General features: G+C 46.9%; 1 protein-coding gene across 1 annotated transcript in view; it reads right to left on the reverse strand.

Moving 5' to 3' along the window:
• Positions 1–14203, reverse strand: part of LOC144143047 (BBSome complex member BBS1-like) — a 26936-nt gene extending 12733 nt beyond the window's left edge. Inside the window, exons 1-7 of the mRNA XM_077674867.1 lie at positions 14141–14203; positions 9893–9924; positions 8228–8511; positions 6823–6971; positions 1124–1170; positions 753–794; positions 602–680 (exon numbers count right to left, since the gene is read on the reverse strand). Coding sequence (XP_077530993.1) covers positions 602–680; positions 753–794; positions 1124–1170; positions 6823–6971; positions 8228–8511; positions 9893–9924; positions 14141–14203 — 696 coding nt within the window. The remainder of the gene's footprint in view (positions 1–601; positions 681–752; positions 795–1123; positions 1171–6822; positions 6972–8227; positions 8512–9892; positions 9925–14140) is intronic.
• Positions 14204–14268: the final 65 nt, after the last annotated feature.

Genomic DNA, 14268 nt, shown 5'->3' on the forward strand with positions numbered 1-14268 from the left:
AACGTGTCGCGAATGAAGAGCCGAACTACAGAGGTATCGCTTGCCTTCGCTGCCTTCCCGTGTTCCACTCTTTGAGCATGTTTTCGTCGGCACCAATTTGCACGCTAAGTAACAGAGTGGACATGTCTAGAAGAAGGGTAAAGCCAAACACAGTGGAGGGACCATCATCTTCATCACCAGCCTATTTACGCCCACTGCAGGGCAAAGGCCTCCCCCATAGATCTTCAATTATCCCGGTCCTGTGCTAACTGAGAAGGCAAGCGTTGCAGGGGGCGGCAGAAAGTTAGATGGACAGATGAGATCAAGAAGTTTGCGGGGATAAATTGGTCGCAGTTAGCACAGGACCGGGGTAATTGGAAAATAATGGGAGAGGCTTTTGCCCTGCAGTGGGCGTAGATAGGCTGGTGATGATGTGCTAACTGCGACCAATAATTGACTCGAGCAGCGCAGGACGGGAGCGGATAGAAGTCCGTGGGAGAGGCCTTTGTCCTGCAGTGGACCTGAGTAGGCTGTTTATGACGACTACGATGATGATGATACGTAACTCAGTTTTCGGTGCTGTCGGAAAGGCCATCGATGGAAAAGTGAAGGTTCCGCCTACCTGTGTCTGCCTCTTCAGCGGGAAGTCCCTGTTGGCTTCGATGAAGGCCCTTTCGTCGCCTGGCTCCAGGAGCAGAAACCTGCGATGGAGAACGCGTGAGCAGCACCGTCGACACAAGCGTTGTGCTATGGTTCGTTACGTTGACACTAACTTGTGGGATCGTGATGTCAGCCGTCCCATGCCTCCCTGGGACCTGCGTGCAAAGCAGAGACCGCCATAAACAACTCTTCCCTTGTTCGTGGCGCGATTATTCGATTGTGATGTGGCTGCCCACGTTTGAGAGGAAAAGAGAGGTTTGCTCGCTACGAGTGAGGACCGGTATCGTAGCATCCCTTTTAGCCGGTTTGCAATACTGGAGGTGCTGTCTGGACAGACTGTCCACGCAGCCTGGCTTCGTACAGTCGTTTAATGCACAGAGATAGTAAGACAGGGGTAAATCTGCCTTGTACAAGCCGAAATTTAACCTTGTGTCTCACTAATACAAGGTAACGTCGAAAGCACCGCCAAGTCATTGAAACTTACCGCAGGGCCTCGAGGTCTTTTTTAAGTGCGTCTGGGTCGACTTGTTCCTGAAAAAGGCAAGCGACAGACGCACGGTGTTCATTGCGCTCGCAGTTCGATACGCATGCTGGGCGGGGTGTGGGGTTTTAGTTGCAGCATTGAGTGCAGAGCATTACGCAAGGCCAATACTTGGATATGGATCGGTTGTTTGGTCACCTCACCACAAACACGACATAGCTAAATTGGAATTTATGCAAAGAAAAAAAAACAATCTGGTTCACTTTTTGTCGCCACGACAGGCAATTCTCGCCCACTTTGGCTGCACATGTTTTATCTTTGCAGTCTCTCCAACATTAGCGCACTTCTGACCGTGTCATCCTCCTGCATAAGACAGTTCACACAGGTTCGAGTGTTCTGGCACCCATTTCTTTTGTTGACTCTTCTGCACGCTGTACTCAACGATCTGATTCCTTGAATACTGTGTCATTCAGGTCGATTCTGAATTGTTTAAGCTTTCCTTTTTCAATGGACGGTGTATTTCACTGATTATGAGGTTTAACGCGAGGCGATGAGGCGCGCCGTAGTGGACGGTTCCAGATTAATTTCGACCACCTGGGGATCTTTAACGTGCGCCGAAATCTCGACACACGGGCGTTTTCGCTTTTAGTTTCCATCAGAAAAGCGGCGCCGCGGACGGGAATCGAACCCGCGTTTTTGGGCTCATCAGCACAAAACCTTAACCAGTGAGCCACCGTGGTGGCATAGAGTTTCTTACAATATTGTATGAAACTCTATGCGCGGTGGGTCCGGACAGTGGATTTATGGACTGAACTTGACGGGTGTCTGCGCAAACTCAGCGCTTAGCAATTTGAAAAAGAGCTGTGTACTACCATGTGTTTCGTTTAATTAATTGTGTACTTGCTTCTTGGGGCTGAACATCTGTTCTCACTTCTGATATGTCTCAGAAACTGGGGCAGATTGTATGTAAATGAAAAAAAAATTAAAACAGTTCCACTCAACGTGAAAACTGTCGGAAGTGCAGAGCAGTGACTCCCCATACGGGCTGCGGCGCCGTTCTTCGCTCTGATAATGATTATGATGATTGATGATTGCTATTGGTTTTTCCTTTGTAGCGGGAAAACCACCCTCCCGTTCTTCCCCTCTCTGTCTCACTCTTATCTTGAACAGTGAATTGAACGGAGGTTTGTTCAATGCAATTCAATTTTCCCGCTTTCGCAGTGTTCGCGCGCATTCTCCTGCAGGGACAACGCGCATCCTTTTTTTTACCGTTTGTATCTTGTTCTGCCTCGTACACCATGCGCACAAGTTCAATTTTTTTTGCTTGCTTTCATCTCGGACGTGCTGGAGCCTTTTTGCGCCAATTGAACGTTGTTTATTCGGCGGCCACTTTTTTAGCTTACTATCTTAAAAACCAACCCACGAGGGTTCCTAACTATATTGACGCGGGGACTGCCGGTTAATTTCATATATTTTAGCTCAAACCTACCTGCAGTTTTCTTTGCGCTAAATAACGGGGACATGTATGACAAGTGCCAGTGGTTCCAGGAGTTTCGAACAGTTCTGCTTATATAAACTTCTTGATCAGTATCCTCTTAACTCTTGGCCGGAAGGCTGAATCGAGGGACAAGCCGATATCTTTTCTTGAAGCGAATGTTTTAAAGACGATAGTCTTTCTTGGGCTACTTAAACCCAGAAATTTTGGTCTGTCTGAATGTCTGTCTGTCCGTCCGTCTGTCTGTGACTCGATTCAGTCACCCGGCCAAAGTAAAACAATGCCTGCGCAATAGTCTTATATAGTCACAGCTAAATGTGCCCGTCTACTTCCGGTGTAATGTTCATACTTGTCAACATTGTTGAAGAAGAACAAGACATTACGCAAATATAAGACAAATTAATACAGAAGTGATATTTGCAGTGTTCCTTTATAAACAATCATACATGCTTGACTTTTGCGAAATTAAATACTCCATCAACTCCAGAAAAAATATTCACTCCGCCATCTCCTGCTGTCGCCCGCGCCACTATAGCTTCTGGCGCCATTTTAAGAAATCAACCGGCAACAGGTACGAAAGGTCCCACTAGATAGGTTCCACGTTCTGCTTGCAACGCACGTGGAGTAGGGAAACGCGGTTCTATAAACGCTGAAGTAGGGCGCCTCGATTCACGCGTGTCTTCGCCGTACGGCAGCGTTGGCATCGAGACACCCGGTTTGGAGCAGTGGAACGCGGGAAATTTAAAATGATTTAAGTAAACCTTTGGCGTCTTTACCTTGTGAGGAGCGCGACGCAAGAGGAACAACATGAGAGGTGAGCGGGAAAGCGAAGGGAGGCATTTACTTGGCAAAAGTCGATAAAGACTATCGTCTTTTGATGACATTTGCAACGAAAGGAGCAGATACGCGGCCATTTTTTTGTATCCTTGTTTCCCTCGCATGTTAATATTTTGGTTGTAAGCAACTCTAAATTGTGTGTTTGGTTGTAAGCACCTCTAAATCTTTTGTCTACAAACAACTTGAAGCTGTTTGTGTGTTTCTGTAGGTGTCTGTAACTGGCAGCCTTCGGGCTCTGTTAGTTTTGGAGCAACAGGCGCTGCACTTGTTTAATTGTTTCTGGTTGTTACGTTGTATCATTGATACCATGCAGGATTTTTTGGTAATAAAGTTATCCTTTCAGGCGGGTACCTTTTTGAAGCCTCTGTTTGGGTGCGTGACCCCGCGTGACTCTGTTTAGGTCCGTGGTGCCGTGTGACTGCGGTGGATATAGATGCTTGAACGCAGACGAGCCACGACGACCAGCCGGGCTCCTAAAGTGCTCTGCACTTAATATAATGTTAGCCGTCGCGAACCCGTGTCGCCCCCTCCCTCTGCTGAACATCAGCATTTGCACATACAAATTGGAAGATGCGGGAGGCTTCACCAAGAGTTTGAGTTTCTACATCCGCGAAATCGGCCCAGTTAGGATATCAGGGCTGTTGCTATAGAATATGCTCTTGTATGCTGGAGTAAAAGTAATAAGTAGGGGTTTGTAATTCGCATTTAAAAAGCATAAAACACCCTGTACGATTTCATGAGCTCCCTTAATATTGGCTGAATAGCTTATTCATTAATTTGTTTAGTCACCTCAGCAGGCCTCTTTATCATGTGGAAGCCGGATGTGGTGCAGGTTTGTACTTATCAACGTTCAATAGTTGACGTGTTATATATGTTATCATGTGTTTAATGAGCTTGCTGTTGTAAATAAAAACCATTGCTTTTTTTATTTTTCGATTCTAGAAGCCTTACAGAGGTGATAATTATACAGAATTGTTCCCTGTAATTACTTTCAAAATATTTATGCTTCGACATGATCAATTGGCATGTTTTCTTCATTTCTGGAAAATTATTTTAGGGCACATGAGTTTGTGTAGGTTTTCTTGTATGTCTGTGGCCCAACTAGGTATCGATAATTACGTTTAAAGAAAAACAGTGTCGCTAGATAAGAAGATACGGAGAATAAAATTTACATCTATATCGTGCTTTTATGGTGAACTAAAGTACTAAGGGTAGCTTTTATTGTAGCTGTGTTTTCATGTGATTTGTTTTGCTGGGCTGATCTACGCCAAGTAACGCTGCACAAGCTTTGTGCAACATAACTAATAAGCTTTGGTGTCTTAGGAAATTTGACCGATATTAAAACGCACGCGTCTTCTACATGTGCTGATACCGCGGGCCTCACGATGGTTCATTGCTGATTAAAGGTACCATGAATAAAAAAATGCGAGTTGGGCCATTAAAAGGACAACTTTTCCCCAATAACAGTGATGGAAATAATAACGCAAACCTAAACAACTGAATAAATAATATACAGAACCTGACCCGCCGCGGTGGCTCAGTGGCTAAGGCGTTGCGCTGCTGAGCACGAGGTCGCGGGTTCGATTCCCGGCCGCGGCGGCCGCTTTTCTGATGGAAGCGAAAAGCAAAAACGCCCGTGTGCACGAGATTTCGGCGCACGTTAAAGATCCCCAGGTGGTCAAAATTAATACGGAGCCCTCCACTACGGCGCGCCTCATCGCCTGCGTTGCGTCGGCGCGTTAAACCCTACAATCAATCAATCAATCAATCAATATACAGAACCTGCAAAGTAGTGGCTACTCGCCAAACGCTTTCTTGCCTGAGTACTGACACGAAATTTCAAAGCTGAGATAACTATGTAAAACGCTTCCTTTTTATCAGGAGATATCTCCCAGCAAGTTTCAACAGCAACCGTTCAGCGAAACATATTTAAAATCCATTTTAATCTTCGCCCGCACGAGAAAGGCCAGAGCGGGTCGACGTGACATCATGTTCTACGTGCCCCAAACTGTCGACGTCGGGGCTCCCGTGACGAAGCCGACGCGCTGGCTGTGGTTGGCGCGCGCTGCTCGGGCGTGTGTACACGTCATGGTTTTGGGACTGACGTCATGCTGCCCGGGCCTGTGGGGACGGCGAAGACCTCGGCCGGTCTGGGCGCGCGCGTGCGCTCGCTCGCGCGCGCTTCCAGAGAGGCAGCGATACGGCAAGAATGGTGACGCCATGTGATACATGCTGTCATGGCGGCCGCTCGGCGTTTTTTTGTCGAAACCGAAACTGGCACGAATCAACGACGCCGTAAATGAATGTTTACGCTGCGCTCGACCGTCTAATCTGTCATTCTATGATTAGTGGGCTGGTAGGCACGCATAGCAGCGAAAAAAACATAACATAAAAATTTCGTGTCAGTACTCCTTTAACCCTAGTACGTCACAGAATCTTTGTTGCGATTGGCGGCTGCCTACCGAGGCCACCGTGAAGAAACATAATTGTGCATGCGATTGGTTTTGTTAGATCGTGTACCACTTGAATACTACCATGCAGTTAACACGCCGACAATGTTTTTTTAGTATTTCCCTTACAGCGTCACTACTAACAGTTTGTTGACAATCATTTCGAAGTTTCTAAAATATTTTTATTTTCTTTTGAAAGCAACATTTTTCGATTCCGGAATGAAGTTGTGTAAAGTTACCAAATGCTAGTTCGTTCAAATGAACCGAAAATTGCATATTCCCTTCACGGTCTCTACGAGAATTTCATAGCAAACAAAATCTATCTTGATTTTTTAATACTTTTCAAGCTTTTGAAGTCTGTCCATCATGGTCCATCCAGTCAGTAGCACATCGATAATGAAACGACTCTTATTTTCTGCAGGCCTCTTATAGGCCCCACAGTACAGCTTTGCCCATGTTCGTCACAAGAGCACGATACACCAAAAGCGCAGCTTCTTGTGGTCGTTGCAGCTAGGCAAGGTGCCGCACGAGACGGTAATTCTGGTTTAGTCGGTTCATTTTCTTTACTTAACACGAGCGCGACAAAAACATCAACAACAAAAAGCAGGGACCTCTTGTCCAGTGACATCTCGTTACATGCATTTTCGATGGCGTCTCCCATTGGTTCTTGGTAGCACTCAAATCGGACATATAAGTTCCAGCATTTTGACTGTGACTCATTTTAAAATATACCTAGTCGGTGCCATTGAAAATGCGCAGTACAAGTTATGGCTTCTATTGTCGGTCATACACTACATACCATACGCCAGGACGGTCTATTCTTTCACCGTGGCCAGGACCCATACAGCTGCTCAAACAGCACCTTATCGATGCCATGGGTGCGTGTGTGCAAGAGCTATAGGTGCCTGGCGGTCTCGCACCTGTTGTCTGGCCCAGGCTTCGACTTCGGACTCGTCGACCACCGTGGACGGCAGGCTAAACTTGTAGAAGGGCCGCAAGTTGCGGTACACGTACAGGCACGAGCCCGCCGCGACGGCCAGGGCCGGGGGCTGGCCGGCAGGAGCGCTCTCTGCACGGGGCCGGGAGGAGAGTCGCCGATACAAAAGCCAAATGGGTGGTCACATAGCTGGCAAAAATTCGGGGTTCAATCCTTCCTTTCGAGGAGCAAGTACAGATGATGACGGGAAAAGGATTTACTCATACAGACACATGCTCACGGGGCGCGCACACACACACACTCTAAACACGGCGGTCTTTAATGAGGGGTAAAATCAAGTTCCCACAACTTCCCACTGGGAATTGGCAGGTCATGATTACGACGGTGATAACGATGCGCCGCTCAGTACGTAGATACGCCCGAAAATTTTACTTAAGCCAGGCATGATGACCCTATTCAATGACAAAAAGATCAACATTTAGACAAGTTTGTGGCCATTGAACATCTTGTTTATTCACCATTATCCACAGAAACTCGTAGGTAAAAAAGCCTCTCTCAGGAATAACAAAAACAAAAACTGCGGTGGCGCCTAAGCTTTCCCATACATCGTGAGGAAGTGGGAGCCTAATTTCTCATTGAGTTTAGTGTCGCCGAGTTTTATACAGCTTAGTTTAGTGTTGCCGAGTGTATGATGTCTCAAAACACGCAATACAACACACCGGCCATATTTCGACTTTTGGCTGAGTTTTTACGCAACATTTGTAGCAACAATTTGTTGCGCTTCGTTTTGCAAATCCCCCGTTTTCCGAGCAACGAGACCGTTTTCTTCCACGAATACAGTGCTTTCTGACGCTCCACAGGCAGATGTGGACACAACAGATGATATAGACGGTACGTCTATTGCCGCTGCTGCGTTTTTATGCGTCAGGTACCAATTACGCGCCTCTGGCGAGTTTGATCCACCAATAGAAACGCCAGGTGGGGAATCACCCAGAAGGCAGCGGTCTAAGTAAAGTTGCTATGGGGGAACTCTAGGCCAAGGACGAGCGCAGCGCCATCCCGTGAATCACTCGCCAGGCGGAATTTTGCGGACAGCTTCGGGCCACGCTGTTTGGTCCCGCGTGAAACTCACGGATGATGATGAGGATGACGATTAATGGCGCAAGTGCTACTGGTGCAAACGTCGCGGAGTAACCACCTCGTTGCGGTTGATACATCAGGGAACTGAGCCGTCAGGACACCCTGATGGAACGTTCTAATGGCGATGACCGACAGATTCGCAATGACGATGATACTGGTGCACGCTCTGCTTACTAGGCCAAAGAGCGCCAAACGGGGAGCTCACAAACTGAGCTAACTAATGCTCACGCTTTAAAAGAGTCACCAACCCGTGCGGAACGCGGCGATACCGCAGGGCAGCGCTGCCAGCGCCTGCTCCCCCTGCTGTTGCTGCCGGCCTCCCCGGAAGAGCCGCAGGCGGCCGCCATTGCGCAGGTCCGCGATCAGGAGCCGCTGGTCGCCGTCGGCCAGCACGTCGGCAGTGCACAGGCCGCCGGGAAGCGTGTACAGCGACGCGTACGGGTCGTGGTGTGCCCGAAGCCACGCACTGTTGCCGCTGCTGGTGGTCCCGCCTCCGATGCTGCCGACGCTGCCGGCTCCGCCATCACTCACACTGCCATGGTTGCATAAGATACGGAAGGGTTGTGAGAAAAAAAGCACGGTCGTACATTTTAAAACAAATGGGATGGACGCGGAACAGGGGTGATTTGATGTTGAAGCATGACTCGACTGCTTGCCGAATAACTGCAGGTGTTAGGGTGTTTTAAAGTGTCTCACAGGGTTAGTGAGTAGCCGACAGTCCGTTACTACACCTATGAGAATGTGCACCATGGTCATATTTGGGGAGAGAGAATAAGACATACAATGACAATGAATGAGTACAGTTAAGGACTTGTTGGTGGGCGAGTTGGTGCATTTTTAATGTAAAGTAAAACAATAACTGCGCAAATTGCAACGACCTGTGTACTTTCCTTTGTGTGGCCATTTCAATTTGCGCAGTTTTTTTAGTTTACGTTAAGGCCGTGTCTAGAGTGCCGTCCGGCGGTATTATAAGCACTCCACTATATCGACGTCCACCGGCGTTTTGTAACGAAATTGCCGCGTCTGGCACTATATCGGTCTAGATAACGTAAAAAAAGGCAACCTAACCTAAACATAGCATAACATGATCTAACGCACACAAAGAAATCATTTAAAACACCAAAAGTAACCTAAGCCATAAAAATCATAGCTCAGTTCTCAAAAAAAAACAACCTAGCTCAAATCATAGCTCAAAAAAACAACCTAGGAAAAAGCCGGCCTCAAACCATCGTCCTTGGGATCACTAAGCCAAAACGAACCCTCTGCACTGCAACGACAGATGCTCGGACCGGTGCTAGCCTGGTCTTTATTAATCGAATGGCGTCGGACGGCACTCTAGCCATGCCTGCCGCGATCAGCTGGAGTGCCGTCGGACGGCACTCTAGACACTGCGTTACGTTAAATGGGTACAGAACGACATCACGGGTGACCGTTATTATCATCATCACCGTAAACAGTCATTGCCAATGCTGTCGATGTTAACGGGGATAAGCAGCCACGCACGTGCGTACAGTAGTGAGAAATAAGTTTACGTACCACGAGATTGCCGGTTTCAGAAATTGTCCGCTGCAGCATGATAGCTAGTGTGTATGCGGAAGTGATTGTTTAACTACTAACTTTTCGCAACATACATTAGCCGCCTACTTGCAGTGCGAGAGAGCAACTCCCCGAAATTGCAGCTGTCGGGATCCCCAACGAGCAAACGTTTTCTTGGAGCGATGATTGCATCATATCCTGTGGGCAAAAGGGAACGAGGGCTGTGTCCTGCGTTGCAACCAGAGTCCAGCAGTACGCTCGCGTAGAGTAGCAATCGACTTCTATCGGTCGCAGAGAACGTTCACGCGGAGGTATACGGCTGCACTGAATTGTCGCCAATGATTAAGGATTCAAATGCGGTAGTATTATCAGCGTACAAACGATCCATCCACAGGGTATTGGGCCGTGCCTGCGCCACACAGGGCAGAGAAGGAGCAAGCAAATGTACCGTACTTTCACGATTGTAGGCACTCCTTTTTTCTTCAAGTCTGGGATTATTACAGTGTCGAGGGTTCTTGGATATATGAAGAAAATTAACGTTAAAAGGCGAAATTTCTCGAAACATTCCTCCCTGTTTTTTTAGGAGAGGGTGCTTGGTACGGCGGAGTTCTTAAACAAACAATTTTTTTTTGTTTTTATGACACACAATTTTTATGAAACAAAGTTTCATAGAAATTGAAGATGTGATTCACAGTACCGAAGGTAGATTTTGCTGCCTTTCAAGGCAAGAAATGTGTGGCGTTTGAGAGTTACAACTTGGGCGAGTTGGTACGTGTCTAGGTGGAACAGCGTAAAACAGGACACAGGAAACGCCCGAGTCTGTTTTTTCTCCCTGTAGCTTGTTTCGGCGCTGTTCCACCTAGACATGCGGCGTTTGATCTGGAATGGGTCTAGAACAGGTGAATTTATATGGATTGCACCCAATGCTAATTCACAAGGAGCGTACATCACCCCTGCCATAAAACACCGTCCTTCCGACGACCCCAAACGTGGAAATCGAAGACTTCGGAATGGTTGCCCCTGTAAAGGCTGCATCACCAAAAGTTAGTGCGATGCGGTGAAGTATCTCAAAGCGACAGATTCACGAACACGTTATCCCCGCTCTCGTGCGCTGACACAGGTAGGAGGTGTTCGTGGCAAAAACCGCCGTACGCTCGCCTCTTAATGGGAAGTGGTGAGTTAATCATAAGTGGCGCCTAATAGTAGCTGTAATTAAATGGGTCCTTTAACCTTAATATCAAGTACTAAGCAGGAAGTGACAATGAAGTGATATTCAAGGGGTGATGCACAACTTGCGGCTGAAAGAAAGAGATTACGAGTGCATAATGCTGCAAGCACGTGCCTAGTAGCATCTAGTCTCGAAGAGACAGAGATTAGCAAGAAGTCAATGTCAGCAAAACTAAGTTTGTAGGCGCCAGACACCTGCAGGCGTAATAATCACAGATTCTCAGTCAGCGTGTAGGAGCTACCTCCAGGGATGCATGTCACACACTACTATGAAGATTTCGAGCGAGAACCCTCCGAAGGAAAGGGTATTTATTGTCTGGACACCGGCTCACACTTCTATCGGTGGTAATGTATTTGCCCATGAGACTGTTCAAGGTGTAACCAGCCAAGCGCCGCGAGAGAGTTGGCTAGAGACGACTATCCCCTTAACATCAATACTACAGGCTAGCCCGGCTTTTGCTCCCCGCGGGACACCCTTCTCTCAGCAAGAAAGAGGAGCGCTACTGGCGTCTCACCCAAACTAGCACGTTTCTTCATCCGACCAAGCTGCACTTCATCCATGGCCTATGCAATACGACTCGCAGTGTCGATTCTGCAAAGCGCCCTCTACTCTGTATCTTATGGTGTGGGCGTGCCAGCAGCTCAACCCCTCACTTTCCGCGATTTCTGATCCCTCGGTTGAGCCGTGGGAGAGTAGAGAGAACTGGCCAGCTCGTGCGTCGAAGACCAGCTTCGGCTGATCCACCGGGCTTAGACGGCTGGATGCTCCAACGGAGTCCTGAACTGAGGAAACCGACCACCTGTCTCCTTTCATTTAATAAAGTTTATTCTCTCCCTCTTTCTCCACGACACCTCCCCAAAGGGAACGGGCTAAGCACAACATGCCTTAGTTAAATGCCGAACTGAACGGTAGCCAGGTACTTCCAGAAAGCCTTGCTGGGCCAAAAGTTCTAAGCAGTGTTCAGGGTGCATTTGATTACGTGGGGTTATTATTAGACGTGTCTTCTGGGTACGTATACATAGAAGCTCTTGATGTTGAGGAGGTTCTTGGAAACACGGCAAACGGGTGCTGCAATGTACAGTTTAAAAAATAAATAGTACGCGCATATACAATCAGTGATGCATAGATAAAGCATGAGGAATGGCTTGGCAAAGGATGCCGCAAAGGGTGAATAACGCCATACAAAACTTCAATGAGTGTGTACGAGGATATATTCAATGTGGTGTAACATCATACATAGCACTACACAAAAATACGTGACATAAAATATGCAAGGATCTTCAAAATGGGCATAATAAATTAAGTTGATATTTATAATTTCGCTGTCGGAATTCCTTAGCTTCTTTATTTGAGGTGGCAAACTGTTTCAAGTGTTAACATTAGTGAAAAGATTGTTTCTAGTAGAAGTTATCTTTTGCAGAGGTGTTAAAGTTGCTATGTGTGAGGTTTCCAGTAGTAGGAGGTGAAGATGCAAAAAAACACCTAAATAATTTTCGAATTAGATCGCTAAGAAAGGTTGCATTTTGAATTCATGGGAGGAGTTAAACGACGTTCCACTTACATATATGTAGACAATCGTCAGCTTGGTGGACAGTAGTCATGGTAATTAAGTTATCATGCTCCTTTTTGGATCATCACGGTACGTGTTTCATGTCCAGCTGCATGATTGTATACAACTTATACGGAAGTTTACAAACGTATAGTAAACAATACACGGTACATTTCTACCCGAACACTGTTGAGCTTGCATCGCAGCGTGCAGATTCTACCTTAGTACAAATAGCAATAACATAATTACACCAGTAAAAAGTGGTGGCAAACATAACTTCAAGAAACTTATATTAAGAAGAAAGTAACTTTATTTCCACAAGGATCCTTTAGTCTGGAGCTTGAGAACTTTTATCAGGCATTCATGAGTACAGATTTTAACATCTTTATTATTTTTATAGGGGAAAATAGACTTTGAATTTCGGCACTCGTGGTGAACTCATGATCTGCTAAACATTCCAATTTTTTTATTTGGTTCTAACTTTTGTCTTCCGCTCTAGTAACCTCTAGGATTTTGAACCTTCTCTCAGATCCTTAACTCTGGTGTCAGCGGTAATCTCTCACTGCTGCCATTATTGTGGCTGTATTTTCTGCGTAAAACAAAATAATAAAATTTCCACTGGGTTAAGTTTTGCGAAGAGTCAATAATGTACAACTAAAATAGCAGCAGCCGCAGTACGGATCCCTGCGGCGCTCCTTTAAGAGTATGGTGCAACAAGGGTGAATTATTATTCATTACTACAGCTTGCTCGCGATTGCTCAAAGAAGAAATAAGTCAGGGGTACCGTCCTGGATCCCACACTGTCGTAGTTTTTTTGGAGATTACTGTTATGATGTACCGTAGTGACAGATGTTTTTTTGCAAATAGGGGTAAGTGAGTGCAACTAGATTATTTTTATGCTAAGGAATGTTTACTAGCATGTCATAGAGAACATGGTGGCTGAAGTAGAGTGGCGGGTGAAAGTCGTGTTACTGTGGGCTCTGTACACTGTATTTGTGCAGTAATCTATTGTGCCGCTAGACAAGCTCGCGCTGGAGACGGAGAGTGGCCTGTAGCTAGATTGATCTGAACAATAACAAAGTTTATAGAAAGAGGCAATCTTGGATAACTTCCAGAGCTCAGGCTACGCTGCGCTTCCCGGAGCATGGTTAAGCATATTGCATAGTGTAACTTCCTCTCAGTAATCGTGCTGTGCTTTGACGTGACACATCGGCTTCTTTGCTGGTACTTTAAGGAACAAAGAATATAACAACATCGAGTTTTATTTTATACATCGCAAATGAGTCCGTGCCATCCTTTTCAAAGCATGCATGCTCAAATGTACTTGACGAACTTGGTACTCGCGTAGGGATTGTAATTGTTTCGCGAAGATTAGACGACTGCATTGAATATGCGTTGCCCTTGTACTATTTATTACTAGTGTAGAAATCAAAATCCCTACTGATAACAATGGGTTATCACAATTCTCCTCGAATGCGCAAAGGTTGTTTCAACTTTCGAAAGGATAGATGTGGGGAGGGGGGGGGGGGGCTGGTAGATCCAGCTGACAAGGATACCGAGTTCCAGCTTCAAAGACGCAAAAAAATACATATGACCGAGGTTACGTACGAGCGAAGAAGCGGCGTTGAAACAGCCTCTAGTATACATTCACCACGCCTCATCGACGTCCCCGTCTTCCAGTTATGCATGCAGGCACGGCACGCAGCGGCAAACAACCCAGCCGCACGAATCGGAATCGGCTCACCTTGCAACCGTCGTTCCGCTGCTCATGGTCGCCGCTGATTCGGAGTCGCAGCCGAGGCACGCACGCACACCAACGAGGCGTCGTCATGGCAACAAACCGCTTGCCCGCCGTGCCCGCCACGCTTTCACGTAGAGGGCGGCAGCTGCCTCGGGCGAGGGCCCATCCATGTTAACCCGCGCTGGAACGGAATTACTCGCCTTCAGAGGAAGGCTGAGGCAGTTAAAACAGAATG

The sequence above is a fragment of the Haemaphysalis longicornis genome, unplaced genomic scaffold (assembly GCF_048455015.1).
Source record: "Haemaphysalis longicornis isolate Haplotype H1 unplaced genomic scaffold, Haemaphysalis longicornis Haplotype H1 scaffold_6, whole genome shotgun sequence".
Lineage (NCBI taxonomy): Eukaryota > Metazoa > Arthropoda > Arachnida > Ixodida > Ixodidae > Haemaphysalis > Haemaphysalis longicornis.